The 17,591-nt window shown below is 40.8% G+C and overlaps 3 protein-coding genes across 3 annotated transcripts in view; 1 reads left to right on the top strand and 2 right to left on the bottom strand.

Moving 5' to 3' along the window:
• Positions 1 to 13,170, bottom strand: part of LOC133651412 (angiopoietin-related protein 2-like) — a 56,557-nt gene extending 43,387 nt beyond the window's left edge. Inside the window, exon 1 of the mRNA XM_062049358.1 lies at positions 12,971 to 13,170. The gene's annotated coding sequence lies outside the window, so the exon portion shown is untranslated. The remainder of the gene's footprint in view (positions 1 to 12,970) is intronic.
• eif3g (eukaryotic translation initiation factor 3, subunit G) lies at positions 626 to 7,366 on the top strand. Its single transcript, XM_062049355.1, has 10 exons — positions 626 to 750; positions 833 to 879; positions 2,696 to 2,784; positions 2,852 to 2,911; positions 2,983 to 3,087; positions 3,156 to 3,348; positions 3,576 to 3,686; positions 6,904 to 7,040; positions 7,111 to 7,217; positions 7,279 to 7,366. Exons 1-10 carry the CDS (start codon positions 728 to 730, stop codon positions 7,292 to 7,294), a joined length of 888 nt encoding a protein of 295 aa, XP_061905339.1. The 5' UTR covers positions 626 to 727; the 3' UTR covers positions 7,295 to 7,366.
• Positions 13,171 to 13,597: 427 nt separating the features above from the next.
• The window catches only part of dnmt1 (DNA (cytosine-5-)-methyltransferase 1), a 61,430-nt gene continuing 57,436 nt past the window's right edge, over positions 13,598 to 17,591 (bottom strand). Inside the window, exons 32-34 of the mRNA XM_062049907.1 lie at positions 17,531 to 17,591; positions 17,367 to 17,460; positions 13,598 to 13,739 (exon numbers count right to left, since the gene is read on the bottom strand). The exon at positions 17,531 to 17,591 is cut by the window's right edge and continues 56 nt beyond it. Coding sequence (XP_061905891.1) covers positions 13,702 to 13,739; positions 17,367 to 17,460; positions 17,531 to 17,591 — 193 coding nt within the window. The 3' untranslated portion in view covers positions 13,598 to 13,701. The remainder of the gene's footprint in view (positions 13,740 to 17,366; positions 17,461 to 17,530) is intronic.

Genomic DNA, 17,591 nt, shown 5'->3' with positions numbered 1-17,591 from the left:
AAGTTACAATCTATGGGCCGCCGGGCTTTCTGCTCGACCGCTCCCGAACTTTGGAACACTCTCCCCGACCATCTTAGAGCACCACAGTCGGTCTACCATTTTAAGAAGGGACTAAAAACCCACCCTTTTAGCACAGCTTTTATCTAATTTCTCTGCCTTCTTGTTTTTAAATGCACTGCTTGCCTATCTATTTTATCCAGCGCTTTCATGCTCTTATTTCTATTTGTATCTATGTTTCTGTTTTATCTAGTGTTTATCTAGTGAGTGTCATGATTTTATTTCTATTTTAATTTGTTATTATATATTCTTACTTTTTATTTTTATACTTTGTAGCACTTTGATATTTTAACAAATGTGCGTTACAAATGCAATTCATTATTATTTATGTCACCACAGATTTTAAGTAATTTTTTGTGAAATAAACCTACTTATGTCAAAAAAAGACAATTCATACTTGTTAAATTATTACACGTCTATCCAATATATAAGTATGTGAAATAGAAGAGGGCATTGAGTATGCAAAACATGATTATAACACCCACGTGTTAATCACGTTCATTCGAAAAACACAATTCTTGACAACACACTTTTAGTGTGAAATTGACTGTTGGGTCGAGACCGACGCTTTTATTCTGAAGTTCATATTCCGGAAGTGTGAAAGTGGCGGAGAGTCCGGTCCCTGGCGCTCTATTTCCGGTCCCGGAGGCGGCTAAGCTAGCTGAACAAGATGCCGTCGATCGAGTACGACGAGTGAGTGTTTCCTTTAGTAAACCTGATGTTATTATATTGGTGTTTATAGACGCGATAACGCATTTTTCTTACCTCCCGCCAGCTCCAAGCCCAGCTGGGCCGACCAAGTGGAGGAGGAAGTAGATGAAGGTAAGCCTCTCTCGACGTTAGCATGCTAACACTAGCCAGGTAGCTAACACGTCCACGTGGGGAATTACGCTGAAGTGTTAGTATTTTTTAATAACGTTTGTCGAAGTCTTTACTCACTAGAATGACCTAATAAAATCAACCCCTGGGCAAAGTGTGCTGATATATGGTCTGTGACGTAAGCAGAGACACTTAGCTTAGCTCAGTGGCCTTGTGGTTAGAGCAGTGTTTGTCAACCACTCTAATGCTTAAACTAAAAATAAACAAAAGGTGAGTGCCCCTAAGAAAAGGCATTGCAGCTTAAGGAAGGCTGTGCAGAACGAAACTACAACATAACTGGCTACAAAGTAAACAAAAACAGAATGCTGGACGACAGCAAAGACTTACTGTGGAGCAAAGACGGCGTCTACAAAGTACATCCGAACATGACATGAAAATCAACAATGTCCACTCAAAGAAGGATAAAAAACAACTGAAATATTCTTGAGTGCTAAAACAAAGTAGATGCAGGAAATATCACTCAAAGGAAGACATGAAACTGCTACAGGAAAATACAAAAAGAAAAAAAGCCACCAAAATAGGAGCGCAAAACAAGAACTAAAACACTACACACAGAAAAACAGCAAAAAAAACCTCAAAAGTCAGGGCGTATGTGACAGGTGGTGACAGTACACCTACTTTGAGACAAGAGCTATATTGATGCATACTTGGTTATGGTTTAAAGCAGTGTTTTTCGACCACTGTGAGATACAGTCTGGTGTGCCGTGAGAGATTATCTAATTTCACTTATTTGGGTTAAAAATACTCTTAGCAAACCAGTAATTATAGTCTGTAAATGATGTGTTGTTGTTGAGTGTCGGTGCTGTCTAGAGCTCGGCAGAGTAACCGTGTAATACTCTTCCATATCAGTAGGTGGCAGCTGGTAGCTAATTGCTTTGTAGATGTCGGAAACAGCGGTAGGCAGGGTGCAGGTAAAAAGGTGTCTAATGCTTAAACCAAAAATAAACAAAAGTTTAACAAAGGTGAGTGCCCCTAAGAAAAGGCATCGAAGGTTAAGGAAAGCTATGCAGAATGAAACTAAAACTGAACTGGCTACAAAGTAAACAAAAAAACAGAATGTTGGACGACAGCAAAGACTTACTGTGGAGCGAAGACGGCGTCCACAAAGTACATCCGAACATGACATGGCAACCAACAATGTCCACACAAAGAAGGATAAAAAAAACAACTGAAATATTCTTGAGTGCTAAAACAAAGTAGATGCGGGAAATATCGCTCAAAAGGAAGACATGAAACTGCTACAGGAAAATACAAAGTCTTGCTTGTCAAAGTTGTTCCACCAGGTGGAAGTTCGACAGCAATCGTGTCCAAAACACCTGACCTTCATGAGCACTGGCGGGAGTGTCGCGAATCCTATTTTGATGCGTCTTTTCTTATCAACGTTGAGTGAAAATAGAAGCATATTTACGTTCAAACATACAGTAGATTCACTTAGTGTGCTTAAAGGCAGCAAGGCAGTGTTGTTGAGCTTTGAAAATGACGTCATCAAAATAGTACAAGTCTCCGTTTGTGAAGTGTATATGCTGAGAATAGAGTTTTGGAACTCTACACCTGGCCAGTGTTTGCAAAAGTCTGCGTTTTTAAGGACAAGAGGCCTAAACGCAGAGATAGGTATGCGTAAGTATCTGTGTTGGTGTGGACATGGCCTTATTGGGAACCTGGCACAGATCACTATGTTCATTAGTTGACTATGTTTGTTACTTTGCGTACAGCAATAGTGTTCTGCTGCTTTAACTCATGTTAAAATGCTTTTTGACAGGAACACTTCCACCAATCAAGGAAGTTATCAAAGGAAACATTAAAACTATCACAGAGTATAAAATCGATGACGATGGAAAGAAGACGAAGGTAATTTGTGTACTTTGAAGTTCAATGAACGAATGGCGACGTGACTCCACTGCGTTTGTGGCTCTAGATTGTGCGGACATTCAAGATCGAGACCAGGAAAGCCTCCAAGGCAATTGCGAGGAGAAAGGTTTGCTTTTAGGCTGAATGTGTGAAAGCGTAGCGCTTGTCAGGTGTGAGTAAAACTCCCTCTCACTTCAGAACTGGAAGAAATTTGGCAACTCTGAGTTTGACGCGCCAGGTCCTAACGTGGCGACCACCACCGTCAGCGACGACGTCTATATGACCTTTATCTCCAGCAAGGAGGTGACGATGCACTTTGACCTTTTTGTAGCTTCCTTATGGAATCTGACTTCCGCTCCCTCTTCCTGCAGGATCTGAACGCTCAAGACCAGGATGACGACCCCATGAACAAACTGAAAGGACAGAAGATTGTGACGTGTCGTATCTGCAAAGGTGACCATTGGACCACCCGCTGCCCTTACAAAGACACGCTGGGCCCCATGCAGAAGGAGCTTGCCGAGCAGCTCGGCCTCACCACCGACAAAGATAAACCGGCCGGCTCTGGTATGTCACATCATCAAGACGCGCTCGCACTAGCACACGTTGGCCCGTAACCGAATTCAGCACAGTTTAGTTGTTGCTGGATGGGACACTTTATTACTATTATTTGTATGTTTCACTCACCAGTCTGCACATTTAAAGCTTTGTTGGTGGGATTCAATTCGGGAACATTACCTGCAGGTGTGAAAGCTCACTAACACCGGACTTGATTTGTTCTTCTGTTGAATCAGCTGAACCAGAACCTGTGCAGCCTGCACAGAGCAAGACTGGCAAGTATGTGCCCCCCAGTCTAAGGGATGGAGGCACGCGCAGAGGGGAGTCCATGCAGCCCAACCGTAGAGGTGAGTTTATTCTTCCTGCCTGAACTACTTCAAAGATTAGGGCTGCGTGATTATGGCCAAAATAATAAACACGATTATTTTTATCAATATTGAAATCCTTATTGACTATTTCATTCTCCTGTTAGTAGTGCTGCACGATTATGGCCAAAATAATAATAATCATGAGTATTTTTATTAAAGATGTCCGATAATATCGGCAGTCCGATATCATTGGCCGATAAATGCTTTAAAATGTAATATCAGTAAATATCGGTATCAGTTTCAAAAAGTAAAATGTATGACTTTTTAAAACGCCGCTGTGTACACGGACGTAGGGAGAAGTATAGAGCGCCAATAAACCTTAAAGGCACTTCCTTTGCGTGCCAGCCCAGTCACATAATATCTACGGCTTTTCACACACACAAGTGAATGCAAGGCATATTTGGTCAACAGCCATACAGGTCACACTGAGGGTAGCCGTATAAACAACTTTAACACTGTTACAACTATGCGCCACACTGTGAACCCACACCAAACAAATGACAAACACATTTCGGGAGAACATCCGCACCGTAACACAACATAAACACAACAGAACAAATACCCAGAACCCCTTGCAGCACTAACTCTTCCGGGACGCTACAATATACACCCCTCACTACCTCCTACCCCCCCCCCCCACACACACACACCTCAACCCCGCACCCCACAGCCCCGCCCACCTCAACCTCCTCATGCTCTCTCAGGGAGAGCATGTCCCAAATTCCAAGCTGCTGTTTTGAGGCATGTTAAAAAAAATAATGCACTTTGTGACTTCAATAATAAGTATGGCAGTGCCATGTTGGCATTTTTTTCCATAACTTGAGTTGATTTATTTTGGAAAACCTTGTTACATTGTTTAATGCATCCAGCGGAGCATCTCAATAAAATTAGGCATAATAATGTGTTAATTCCGCGACTGTATATATCGGTATCGGAATCGGTAATTAAGAGTTGGACAATATCGGAATATCGGATATCGGCAAAAAAGCCATTATCGGACACATCTAATTTTTTATCAATATTGATAATAGTAGCAGTGTGCTCTTAAATGCATGCCAAGACTCCACAGAAGTGATGCGAGTGAAATTAAGTGAAACTCTGAGGGAACCTTTTCAGAGCTAAGTCCGTGTAGTTGCTGCCATGTTTTCGTGTAGTTGCTGCCATGTTTTCTTGAGCCTAACGGCGCTAGTGCGCATGCGCGTCTGTTTCCAGGAAGTAAGCAGTGTTGGCTTAAATGCATTGTTTTTTTTTTGTAAATAAAAATTTTAACAGTTTTACTAACCATAAGGAATTTTACCGCAGTTTATCATTGTACCATTGACCGTTAAATCCCTACATGCAACTACAATATTGATCATAATGCTACAGCGGTGTTAACAGGTTTTCAATGTAGAAAGGCCCCAGAAACCACAGGTGGTGATTTGAGTGAGCAACATTTACAGTACAGGCTAATAGTTTGGACACACCTTCTCATTCAATGTGTTTTCTTTATTTTCATAACTATTTACATTGTAGATTGTCACATCAAAACTATGAATGAACACATGTGGAGTTATGCACTTCGCAAAAAAAAGGTGAAATAACTGAAAACATGTTTTATATTCTAGTTTATTCAAAATAGCCACCCTTTGCTCTGATTACTGCTTTGCACACTCTTGGCTTTCTCTCCATGAGCTTCAAGAGGTAGTCACATGAAATGGTTTTCACTTCACAGGTGTCATAGTTTTGATGCCTTAAGTGACAATCTACAATGTAAAGAGTCATGAAAATAAAGAAAACGCATTGAAATGAGGTGTGTCCAAACTTTTGGCCTGTACTGTATGCGGGACTGCCATTCAAAGTGTTTTTCATCAGCGCCAACTAGTGTTGTCCCAATACCAATATTTTGGTACTGGTACCAAAATCATTTAGATACTTTTCGGCACTTTTCTAAATGAAGGGGACCACAAAAATTGCATTATAGGCTTTATTTTAACAAAAAATCTTAGGGTACATAAAACATATGTTTATTATTGCAAGTTTGTCTTTAAATAAAATAGTGAATATACTAGACAACTTGTCTTTTAGTAGTAAGTAAACAAACAAAGACTCCTAATTATTCTGCTGACATATGCAGTAACATATTGTGTCATTTATACACCTATTATTTTGTCAACATTATTAAGGACAAGTGGTAGAAAATGAATTATTAATCCACTTGTTCATTTACTGTTAATATCTGCTTATTTTATCTTTTAACATGTTCTATCTACACTTCTGTTAAAATGTAATAATCACTTATTCTTCTCTTGTTTGATACTTTACATTAGTTTTGGGTGGCGGACCGGTACTTTTTAGAGGCGGTATAGTACCGAATATGATTCATTAGTATCGCAGTACTATACTATACCGTATTTTTCGGAGTATAAGTCGCACCGGCCGAAAATGCATAATAAAGAAGGGAAAAAACATATATAAGTCGCACTGGAGTATAAGTCGCATTTTTGGGGGAAATTTATTTGATAAAACCCAACACCAAGAATAGACATTTGAAAGGCAGTTTAAAATAAATAAAGAATAGTGAACAACAGGCTGAATAAGTGTACGTTATATGAGGCATAAATAACCAACTGGTATGTTAACGTAACATATTATGGTAAGAGTCATTCAAATAACTATAACATATAGAACATGCTATACGTTTACCAAACAATCTGTCACTCCTAATCGCTAAATCCCATGAAATCTTATACGTCTAGTCTCTTACGTGAATGAGATAAATATTTGATATTTTACAGTAACTATGAAACTATGAAAAAAAACTGTGACTTATAGTCCGAAAAATACGGTATGTGTACTTATTAAATTAGAGCACATTAAAACACCATGGACATGAATGAACACAACATTTAGCAGTAAAAACGTGGGTTTATTTACGATCAAGTTCCAATCTTAAGTTGTTGAAATGAAATCTGCATCACATCACAGGATTGATTGATTGACACTTTTATTAGTAGATTGCACAGTACATATTCCGTACAATTGACCACTAAATGGTAACACCCCAATAAGTTTTTCAACTTGTTTAAGTCGGGGTCCACGTTAATCAATTCATCACATCTTCACAAGTCTTCTGCCTCCTGACCACCCGTAAAGATAACTGAGTGGTGCTATATCAATGACAAGAAAACATGTGCCCCCCCCCCCCCTCCCCCAGCGGACGACAACGCCACCATTCGTGTGACCAACCTGTCAGAGGACACCCGCGAGACAGACCTGCAGGAGCTCTTCAGACCATTCGGCAACATCTCCAGAATCTACCTGGCCAAAGACAAGCTCACAGGACAGTCCAAGGTGTGCTCTCTCACTTCCTGTCTGTGTTGCATCCTCACCGCTAAACCACACACACACGTGTCGCCTGCAGGGCTTCGCCTTCATCAGCTTCCAGCGTCGCGAGGACGCGGCCAGAGCCATCGTGGCCGTGTCAGGGTTCGGATACGACCATCTCATTCTCAGCGTGGAATGGGCCAAGTAAGTGCTTACTGCTCCGGTTTGAAATGTAGCAGACGATGACGACGTGCTCTCTTTGCAGACCTTCAAACAACTGAGGACCACCTGCCATTCCACATCTTCTATAACTCTGGTCAAACATGGCCGCTTAATAAAGAGACGCAATCACCTTTTTTCTCCTCAGTCCAATACTTACTGCAGAACTACTTTCTTCAACTCTACTGAATAAGACCTAGACTTCCATTATTGTCATTTAAATGTGAACTTTACAGTACAGATAACAAAATTTGGTTGCATTAAGTTGTTGTAGTGCAGGATAAAAGCAATAAGGTGCAGAGTGTTTGCTTTTACAAAAGAAGGTGCGGATATAAAAAGATTTACTGTACAGATAAATATGTACCGTATTTTCCGCACCATAAGCCGCCCCGTGTTATTAGCCGCACTTTCAATGAATGGCATATTTCAAAACTTTGTTTACCTATTAGCCGCCCCGTGTTATTAGCCGCACCTACGCTGCGCTAAAGGGAATGTCAAAACAACAGTCAGGTCAGTCAAACTTTAATAGTATATTACAAACCAGCGTTCTAACAACTCTGTTCACTCCCAAAATGTAATGTGCAAATGTGCAATCACAAAAATAGTAACACTCAAAATAGTGCAGAGCAATAGCAACATCAATAACTCAACGTTGCTCGAACGTTAATGTCACACAACACACAAAATAAACATTTAAAGCTCACGTTCTGAAGTTATTACTCATCCACAAATCCCTCAAATTGTTCTTCGCGTAAACGTCTATCAACCACTCGCTCATCTTTTCTTCATCCATCCATCCCTTCGAGTTAGCTTTTATGATGACGCCGGCTGGAAAGTTCTCTTTTGGCAAGGTCTTCCTTTTGAATATCACCATGGGTGGAAGTTTCTGGCCGTTAGCATGGCAAGCTAACGGATATTCACCGTACGTGCTCCCGTTGTATACACAGTGCGGTTCACAGGAATATCAAAAGTCAGTGGAACCTTGTACGTGTGTCTCTTAGTAGGAGACATTTTGTGGTCTTTACAGAAACACACAAATGAAATGAAATATCCGCACGCTTCTTCTTCTACGGGGGCGGGTGCTCACCTTGGCGGTTGCTTACAGTAGAAGAAGAAGCGCTTCCTCTTCTATGGGGGCGGTTGCTTACCGTAGAAGAAGCAGCACTTCCTCTTCTACGGGGGAAAAAAGATGGCGGCTGTTTACCGTAGTTGCGAGACCTAAACTTTATGAAAATAAACATGAATATTAATCCATATATAAAGCGCACCGGGTTATTAGCCGCACTGTCAGCTTTTGAGAAAATTTGTGGTTTTTAGGTGCGGCTTATGGTGCGGAAAATACGGTATGTTATATTGTCTTTATATTCCAGCCAGTTAATCCGTTTTTGGGGGGGAATTGAGATGATTATTATGATGCGTTCAAGAGCCTTATGACTTGAGGGAAGAAGCTGTTGCAGAACCTGGAGGTTCTGCTACGGAACCTCTTTCCAGAGTCCAGCAGTGAAAACAGTCCTTGGTGGGGGTGGTCTGTCAAACCTTTAAATCAGTGTTTTTCAACCACAAGTGTGCCGCGGAAAATTATGCAACTTCACCTGATTGGTCCAATAAATATTTGCAAATCAATAATTATAATCTGCAAATGTGCCGCTGTCTAGTGCCTGTGCTGTATAGAGCTTGGTAGGTTAACCATGTAATACTCCACATCAGTAGGTGGCAGAAGGTAGTTCATTGCTTTGTAGAGGATGGTTTGTCCTGATCCCAATATGCAGAGCACAGCGGGAGACAGCATAATAATAATAATAATAGATTTTATTTGTAAAAAGCACTTTACATTGAGCAAACAACCTCAAAGTTCTACAGTGTATAAAAAAAAAAAGATAAAAATAAAAACTAGAACAGCCTAATAGCTAGAACTAGTATGCATATATCTAAAAAAAAGGCTTTTTAAGCCTTTTTTAAAAGCATCCACAGTCTGTGGTGCCCTCAGGTGGTCAGGGAGAGCGTTCCACAGACTGGGAGCGGCGGAGCAGAAAGCCCGGTCTCCCATTGTTCGTAGCTTTGTCATAACATACATTTTTACCCGCATGCAGGTAAAAAAAAAGGTATGTTACGCTTAAACCAAAAATGAACAAAAGGCAAGTCTCGCTAGGAAAAGGCACTGAAGCATAGGGATGGCTATGCAAAACGAAAGTAAAACCGAACTGGCTACAAAGTAAACAAAAACAGAATGCTGGACAACAGCAAAGACTTACAGCGTGACAATTAATGTCCCCACGAAGAAGGATAGCGTCCGCACAACTGAAATAGTCTTGTTTGCCAATACAAAGCAGGTCAGGCAATAGCACTCAAAGGAAGGTGTGAAGCTGCTACAGGAAAACGCCCAACAAAACAGGAAGAGCCACCAAAATAACAGCGCAAGACAGGAACTAAAGCACTCCACGCAGGAAAACAAAAAAAAAAAAAGACATTTCTGCTGGTGGTGTGCAGCCGTATATTTTTTTTAAATTAAAATGTGCCTCGGCTCAAAAAGGTTGAAGAACACTGCTATAAATAACAGGAGAGCGCTGTTGTTTTTTAATAATCTTCCAAAAAAAAAAAAAAGAACTTTTTTAATGACTAGAGTGCTGTTTTGGTGGATTGAAGCTAAAATGACTCACTCCTGCTAGAGCTGCGGTTTAAGATTCTACTAAAAATGTCCTCTGACTGAAGGTTGAAGCTGTTTTTAGGAATGTAGAGCAGGTACTTCTGTAACCCTGAAGAATGCACCACCGACCAGGTAAGTCCGAAAGAGATGATACAGGTTTATCTGCTCACAGGTGCCACCTGGTGGTGGTTTGCACACAATGCAACTAGTCCAGCATTGTCCCACTCCTTAATGCTTCAGTCACATTTCTCATGTCCAAGTAGACCATGACCCAAAAAACTCATTTGGGCCGCTTGTACCCGGGATCTTGTCCTTTCGGTCATAACCCAAAGCTCATGACCATAGGTGAGGAAGGGAACGTAGATCGACCGGTAAATTGAGAGCTTTGCCTTCCGGCTCAGCTCCTTCACCATAACGGATCGATACAGCGTCCGCATTACTGAAGACGCCGCACCGATCCGCCTGTCGATCTCACGATCCACTCTTCCCTCACTTGTGAACAAGACTCCGAGGTACTTGAACTCCTCCCCAACCCCGCAGATGGCACTCCACCCTTTTCCGGGCGAGAACCACACAAGTATAACCCATTTACCATTTGGGGGAAAACTAAGAACCATTTAAAAGCTGACAGCTGCAGAACTTTGCACTAATAAAAGTGGACCAAAATACAAAGTTACAAGAAACACTTGAATTCTGACTTGTCAGTTTCCAATTGTTCCTGTAATTTGTATATTCCTTCTTTGACAACCATGTCAACTAGGGATGTCCGATAATATCGGACTGCCAATATTATCGGCCGATAAATGCTTTAAAATGTAATATTGGAAATTATCGGTATCGGTTTCAAAAAGTAAAATGACTTTTTAAAACGCCGCTGTGTACATGGACGTAGGGAGAAGTACAGAGCACCAATAAACCTTAAAGGCACTGCCTTTGCGTGCCGGCCCAGTCACATAATATCTACGGCTTTTCACACACACAACTGAATGCAAAGCATACTTGGTCAACAGCCATACAGGTCACACTAAGGGCGGCCGTATAAACAACTTTAACACTGTTACAAATATGCGCCACACTGTGAGCCCACACCAAACAAGAACGAAAAACACATTTCGGGAGAACATCCGCACCGTAACACAACAGAACAAATACCCAGAACCCCTTGCAGCACTAACTCTTCCGCATACTTGCCAACCCTCCCGTTTTTAGCGGGAGAATCCCGGTATTCAGCGCCTCTCCTGACAACCTCCCGGCAGAGATTTTCTCCCGACAAACTCCCGGTATTCAGCCGGAGCTGGAGGCCACGCCCCCTCCAGCTCAATGCGGACCTGAGTGGGGACAGCCTGTTCTCACGTCCGCTTTCCCACAATATAAGCAGCTTGCCTGCCCAATGACGTCATAACATCTAGGGCTTTTAGAGAGTAGAGTGCACAACTGCGCACACAACAAGGAGACGAAGCAGAAGCACGAGGAAATTACAGACACGGCGACGCCGTCGACGAGCAAGATGAAGAAATACGCTTGCAAGTTTCAAAACAAATGGAAACAAGAATTTCAGTTCATCCAGGACAGTTCGAAGGGGAAGGTGTATGTTGCCTGTACATTTTGTAGAACAGACTTCTCCATTGAACACGGTGGCCGAAATGATATACTCATCATGAACGGAGAAGTTAAACAGGACAATACTGCCATCTAATGGGTAGCCACCGGAACACTGAAATTCAAGTTTTTTTGTTTTTTTTCTATGTAAATAAAATAAATATATATATATATAGCTAGAATTCACTGAAAGTCAAGTATTTCATACACATATATATATATATATATGAAATATATATGAAATACTCGAGTTGGTGAATTCTAGCTGTAAATAACCACGCCCCCAACCACCCCCCCACCCTCCACCTCCCGATATTGGAGGTCTCAAGGTTGGCAAGTATGCTCTTCCGGGACGCTACAATATACACCCCCTGCCCCGCACACCTCAACCTCCTCATGCTCTCTCAGGGAGAGCATGTCCCAAATTCCAAGCTGCTGTTATGAGGCATGTTAAGAAAAATAATACACTTTGTGACTTCCATAATAAATATGGCAGTGCCATGTTGGCATTTTTTTTTTCCATAACTTGAGTTGATTTATTTTGGAAAACCTTGTTACATTGTTTAATGCAGTGGTTCTCAACCTTTTTTTCAGTGATGTACCCCCTGTGAATTTTTTTTTTAATTCAAGTACCCCCTAATCAGAGCAAAGCATTTTTGGTTGAAAAAAAGAGATAAAGACGTAAAATACAGCACTATGTCATCAGTTTCTGATTTATTAAATTGTATAACAGTGCAAAATATTGCTCATTTGTTGTGGTCTTTTGAACTATTTGGAAAAAAAGATATAAAAATAACTAAAAACTTGTTGAAAAATAAACAAGTGATTCAATTATAAATAAAGATTTCTACACATAGAAGTAATCATCAATTTAAAGTGCCCTCTTTGGGGATTGTAATAGAGATCCATCTGGATTCATACTTAATTCTAAACATTTCTTCACAAAAAAATAAATCTTTAACATCAATATTTATGGAACATATCCACAAAAAATCTAACTGTCAACACTGAATATTGCATTTCTTTTCACAGTTCTTTTTGACAGACATTTAAAAAAAATCTCACGTACCCCTTGGCATACCTTCAAGTACCCCCATTTGAGAACCACTGGTTTAATGCATCCAGCTGGGCATCACAACAAAATTAGGCATAGTAATGTGTTAATTCCACGACTGTATATATCGGTATCGGTAATTAAGAGTTGGACAATATCGGAATATCGGCAAAAAAGCCATTATCGGACATCTCAAATTTCTAGATATCAGTGGCGGGACGTGCGTTTCCCACCTAGGCACTTCAATGATCACGTGACCATTGTTGGGTAAATACTATACAGGAACACATTTACACACTACTGGCCATTGAATCACAACAGTGTACAAAAACCGCTTATTTTCTGGCGCGTTTGAAAATCAATAAACCCGTATCAGCAATTAAAACATCTTATGTGGCACTGTCAAAATTAAAATAGCAAAAAAACAACATCTGAACTCACATTTCATCGACAGCTGAGCGAGCTTCCGGGGTTGGCCGAGATGTTCTCACAAGATGTAGTTACTCTTTAAATATACTTCTTGAAAATGGCTTTGTGTTGTCTCGTCTAATCATAAAAGACGCAGACGAGGCGTGATGGCGGACTTCTTTCAAGTTTACTCCACAGGTGCTCATTAAAAAAACTTCCCGCCGCCGGCACGTTTAAACATGGCTACTGCGCATGCGCTTCACTACTGTGGCATGCTGGGTAATGGAGTTCTTATGTTACCTAGCTCATAACATCACTATGTATATCTGCCATAGGCCAGCTAGAAGGCCTTACTGACAACTCGTGATCTGATTGGCTATCGCAACTGTCTATCACTTATGTTGATTCTGAAGGCAGATTTGGTACAGCATGGCAACATAAGCTATCTGAATTCTGATTGGATAAAAACTCTAACCTAAAAACAGCACTGGAAGGAGCATAATAAGACAAGAGAATATGAATACTTTTACATATTTAGGGAAAATAAATTTAAAAAAAATACTTTAATCTTTAATTATGATGTTTTCTGGTTATGTTAGGGAGGCAGAGATAGATATGTAACTAGTTGTGATGTCGTACAAGCAAGCGAGTCCATTTCATAAGAGCTTTATTTGAAATATTACATATAAAACTACGTACAATTTAACAAGATTAAAAGCACATTGAAAAGTAAAAAAAAAAGATGAGAACAGTTCAAAGACAAGTCAGTCTGACACTTCCATCTTCTCTTGCTTGATGTTGTCTGGAGAAGGACAGCAGAAGTTAGTACTTACTCACATTGATGGACACATTTTTACAAGTTACAGAATGTTTTGGGGGAGAACACCGTTTGTCCCCCTCTCAAAGTTATTTTATTTTCCTTATCACAAAGTTCATTCCGCAGTAAACAAAGTATCAGTAGTGTAGTGAATACTACAAGACTTTTATTTCAAGTTAACATTTACTAAACAACACTTTCAAAATGGTAAATTATTTGTATTCATCAGTGTTTCTCACCTTTGGTCTGGCAAACAGCTGTGGAGTTTGTTTTTTTTAGCTTATATTTAATGAAAATACATGAACGCGCAGTTAAAATTTCAGGTATGTGTGCCAACACAAATGTTTAAATGATTATTTCAGGAACATAATGTTTTTAGCCACAAACTCAATTATTTAAACAAAAAAGCCTGCAGTCTTTTAGTACATGAGATACAGTACGTACACACACACACACACACACACACACACACACACACACACACACACACACACACACACACACACACACACACACACACACACACACACACACACACACACACACACACACACACACACACACACACACACACACACACACACACACACACACACACACACACACACACACACACACACACACACACACGTTTAGGGCTGCAACTAACAACTAATTTGATAATCGATTAATCTGTCGATTATTACTTCGATTAGTCGAATAATAATCGGATAAGAGACAAACTACATTTCTATCCTTTCCTGTATTTTATTTAAAAAAACAGCATACTGGCACCTTACTTATTTTTATTATTGTTTCTCAGCTGTTTGTACATGTTGCAGTTTATAAAAATAAAAAATAAAAAAGTAGCCTCTGTGCATAGCTCCAACAAATCGATGACTAAATTAATCGCCAACTATTTTTATAATCGATTAGTTGTTGCAGCCCTATACATGTTATATTATTATTATACATTATATATTATACATGTTATATAATTATATTATATTTATTTTATATTATACATGTTATATTATATATTTATTATAATACATGTTATATCAGAGGAGTTGAATCTTTGCAAAGATATACAAAAAGTCTGATTCAATATTAAGATGAAAAAAATGCCTTTTTCCACCCCCAACTTGTCACAACATGTCGATACGCAACATGTCGATACGCAACATGTCACAACATGTCGATACGCAACATGTCACAACATGTCGATACGCAACATGTCACAACATGTCGATACGCAACATGTCACAACATGTCGATACGCAACATGTCGATACGCAACATGTCACAACATGTCGATACGCAACACGTCACAACATGTCGATACGCAACACGTCACAACATGTCGATACGCAACACGTCACAACATGTCGATACGCAACACGTCACAACATGTCGATACGCAACACGTCACAACATGTCGATACGCAACACGTCACAACGCAACACGTCACAACATGTCGATACGCAACACGTCACAACATGTCGATACGCAACACGTCACAACATGTCGATACGCAACACGTCACAACATGTCGATACGCAACATGTCACAACATGTCGATACGCAACATGTCACAACATGTCGATACGCAACATGTCGATACGCAACATGTCACAACATGTCGATACGCAACATGTCGATACGCAACACGTCACAACATGTCGATACGCAACACGTCACAACATGTCGATACGCAACACGTCACAACATGTCGATACGCAACACGTCACAACATGTCGATACGCAACACGTCACAACATGTCGATACGCAACATGTCACAACATGTCGATACGCAACATGTCGATACGCAACATGTCACAACATGTCGATACGCAACATGTCGATACGCAACACGTCACAACATGTCGATACGCAACATGTCGATACGCAACATGTCATAACATGTCGATACGCAACATGTCGATACGCAACATGTCACAACATGTCGATACGCAACATGTCGCAACATGTCGATACGCAACATGTCGCAACATGTCGATACGCAACATGTCGATACGCAACATGTCGATACGCAACATGTCGCAACATGTCGATACGCAACATGTCACAACATGTCGATACGCAACATGTCACAACATGTCGATACGCAACATGTCACAACATGTCGATACGCAACATGTCGATACGCAACATGTCGATACGCAACATGTCGATACGCAACATGTCACAACATGTCGATACGCAACATGTCACAACATGTCGATACGCAACATGTCGATACGCAACATGTCATAACATGTCGATACGCAACATGTCGATACGCAACATGTCACAACATGTCGATACGCAACATGTCGATACGCAACATGTCACAACATGTCGATACGCAACATGTCGATACGCAACATGTCACAACATGTCGATAAGCAACATGTCGACACGCAACACGTCGACACGCAACACGTCGACACGCAAAACGTCGACACGCAACACGTCGACACGCAACACGTCGACACGCAACACGTCGACACGCAAAACGTCGACACGCAACACGTCGACACGCAACACGTCGATACGCAACATGTCACGACATGTCGATAAGCAACATGTCGATAAGCAACACGTCGATAAGCAACATGTCGATAAGCAACACGTCGATAAGCAACACGTCATAACATGTCGATAAGCAACATGTCGATACGCAACATGTCACAAAATGTTGATAAGCAACACGTCGATACGCAACATGTCGATAAGCAACACGTCATAACATGTCGATAAGCAACACGTCGATACGCAACATGTCACAACACGTCGATAAGCAACACGTCGATACGCAACACGTCACAACATGTCGATAAGCAACACGTCGATACGCAACATGTCACAACACGTCGATAAGCAACACGTCGATACGCAACACGTCGATACGCAACACGTCACAACATGTCGATAAGCAACACGTCGATAAGCAACACGTCGATACGCAACATGTCACAACATGTTGATAAGCAACACGTCGATACGCAACACGTCGATACGCAACATGTCACAACATGTTGATAAGCAACACGTCGATACGCAACATGTCACAACATGTTGATAAGAAACACGTCGATACGCAACACGTCGATACGCAACATGTCGATACAGCACAGGCCAAAAGTTTGTACACTCCTTCACAACACAACTGATGGTCCCAACCTCATTGATAAAGCAAGAGATTCCACTAATCAACCCTGATGAGGCACACCTGTGAAGTGAAAACCATCAAAGGTTTTTACCTCTTGAAGCTCATGGAGAGAATGCCAAGAGTGTGCAAAGCAGTAATCAGAGCAAAGGGTGGCTATTTTGAAGAAACTAGAATATAAAACATGTTTTCAGTTATTTTCACCTTTTTTTTTTGGTGAAGTCCATAACTCCACATGTGTTCATTCATAGTTTGGATGTGACAATCTACAACGTAAATAGTCATGGAAATAAAGATTGAAGGAGAAGGAGAGTCCAAACTTTTGGCCTGTGCTGTATATTATTGATAAAGGACAGAATACATTATTGATAAAGGACAGAATACATTATTGATAAAGGACAGAATACATTATTGATAAAGGACAGAATACATTATTGATAAAGATGATGCATTGTTTACCTGCCGTTTGTTTTTCCTTCACCCTTTCAACCACACACTTCTTGATCTCCAGTCCGATGGCTCGAGAGAGGGGAGGGGGCACGGCGTTGCCCACCTGACGTACAAAATGATGATTACAATAAATAACAGGAAATCCCCAGCAGTGAGCAGCGTGCTCTCCTCACCTGTCTGTGCTTGTCCAGGACGTTGCCAAAGAAGCGATACGTGTCGGGGAAGCCCTGAGAG

This window comes from Entelurus aequoreus, linkage group LG06 (genome assembly GCF_033978785.1).
Source record: "Entelurus aequoreus isolate RoL-2023_Sb linkage group LG06, RoL_Eaeq_v1.1, whole genome shotgun sequence".
Classification (NCBI taxonomy): domain Eukaryota; kingdom Metazoa; phylum Chordata; class Actinopteri; order Syngnathiformes; family Syngnathidae; genus Entelurus; species Entelurus aequoreus.
This window is presented reverse-complemented; position numbering and strand designations above follow the sequence as displayed.

Coding starts and splice junctions, on each gene's coding strand:
- eif3g (XM_062049355.1), top strand. CDS start 728: ATGCCGTCGATCGAGTACGACGA. Junction 880..2,695: donor GGAGGAGGAAGTAGATGAAG/GTAAGCCTCTCT, acceptor GCTTTTTGACAG/GAACACTTCCACCAATCAAG. Junction 3,088..3,155: donor CCTTTATCTCCAGCAAGGAG/GTGACGATGCAC, acceptor CTCTTCCTGCAG/GATCTGAACGCTCAAGACCA.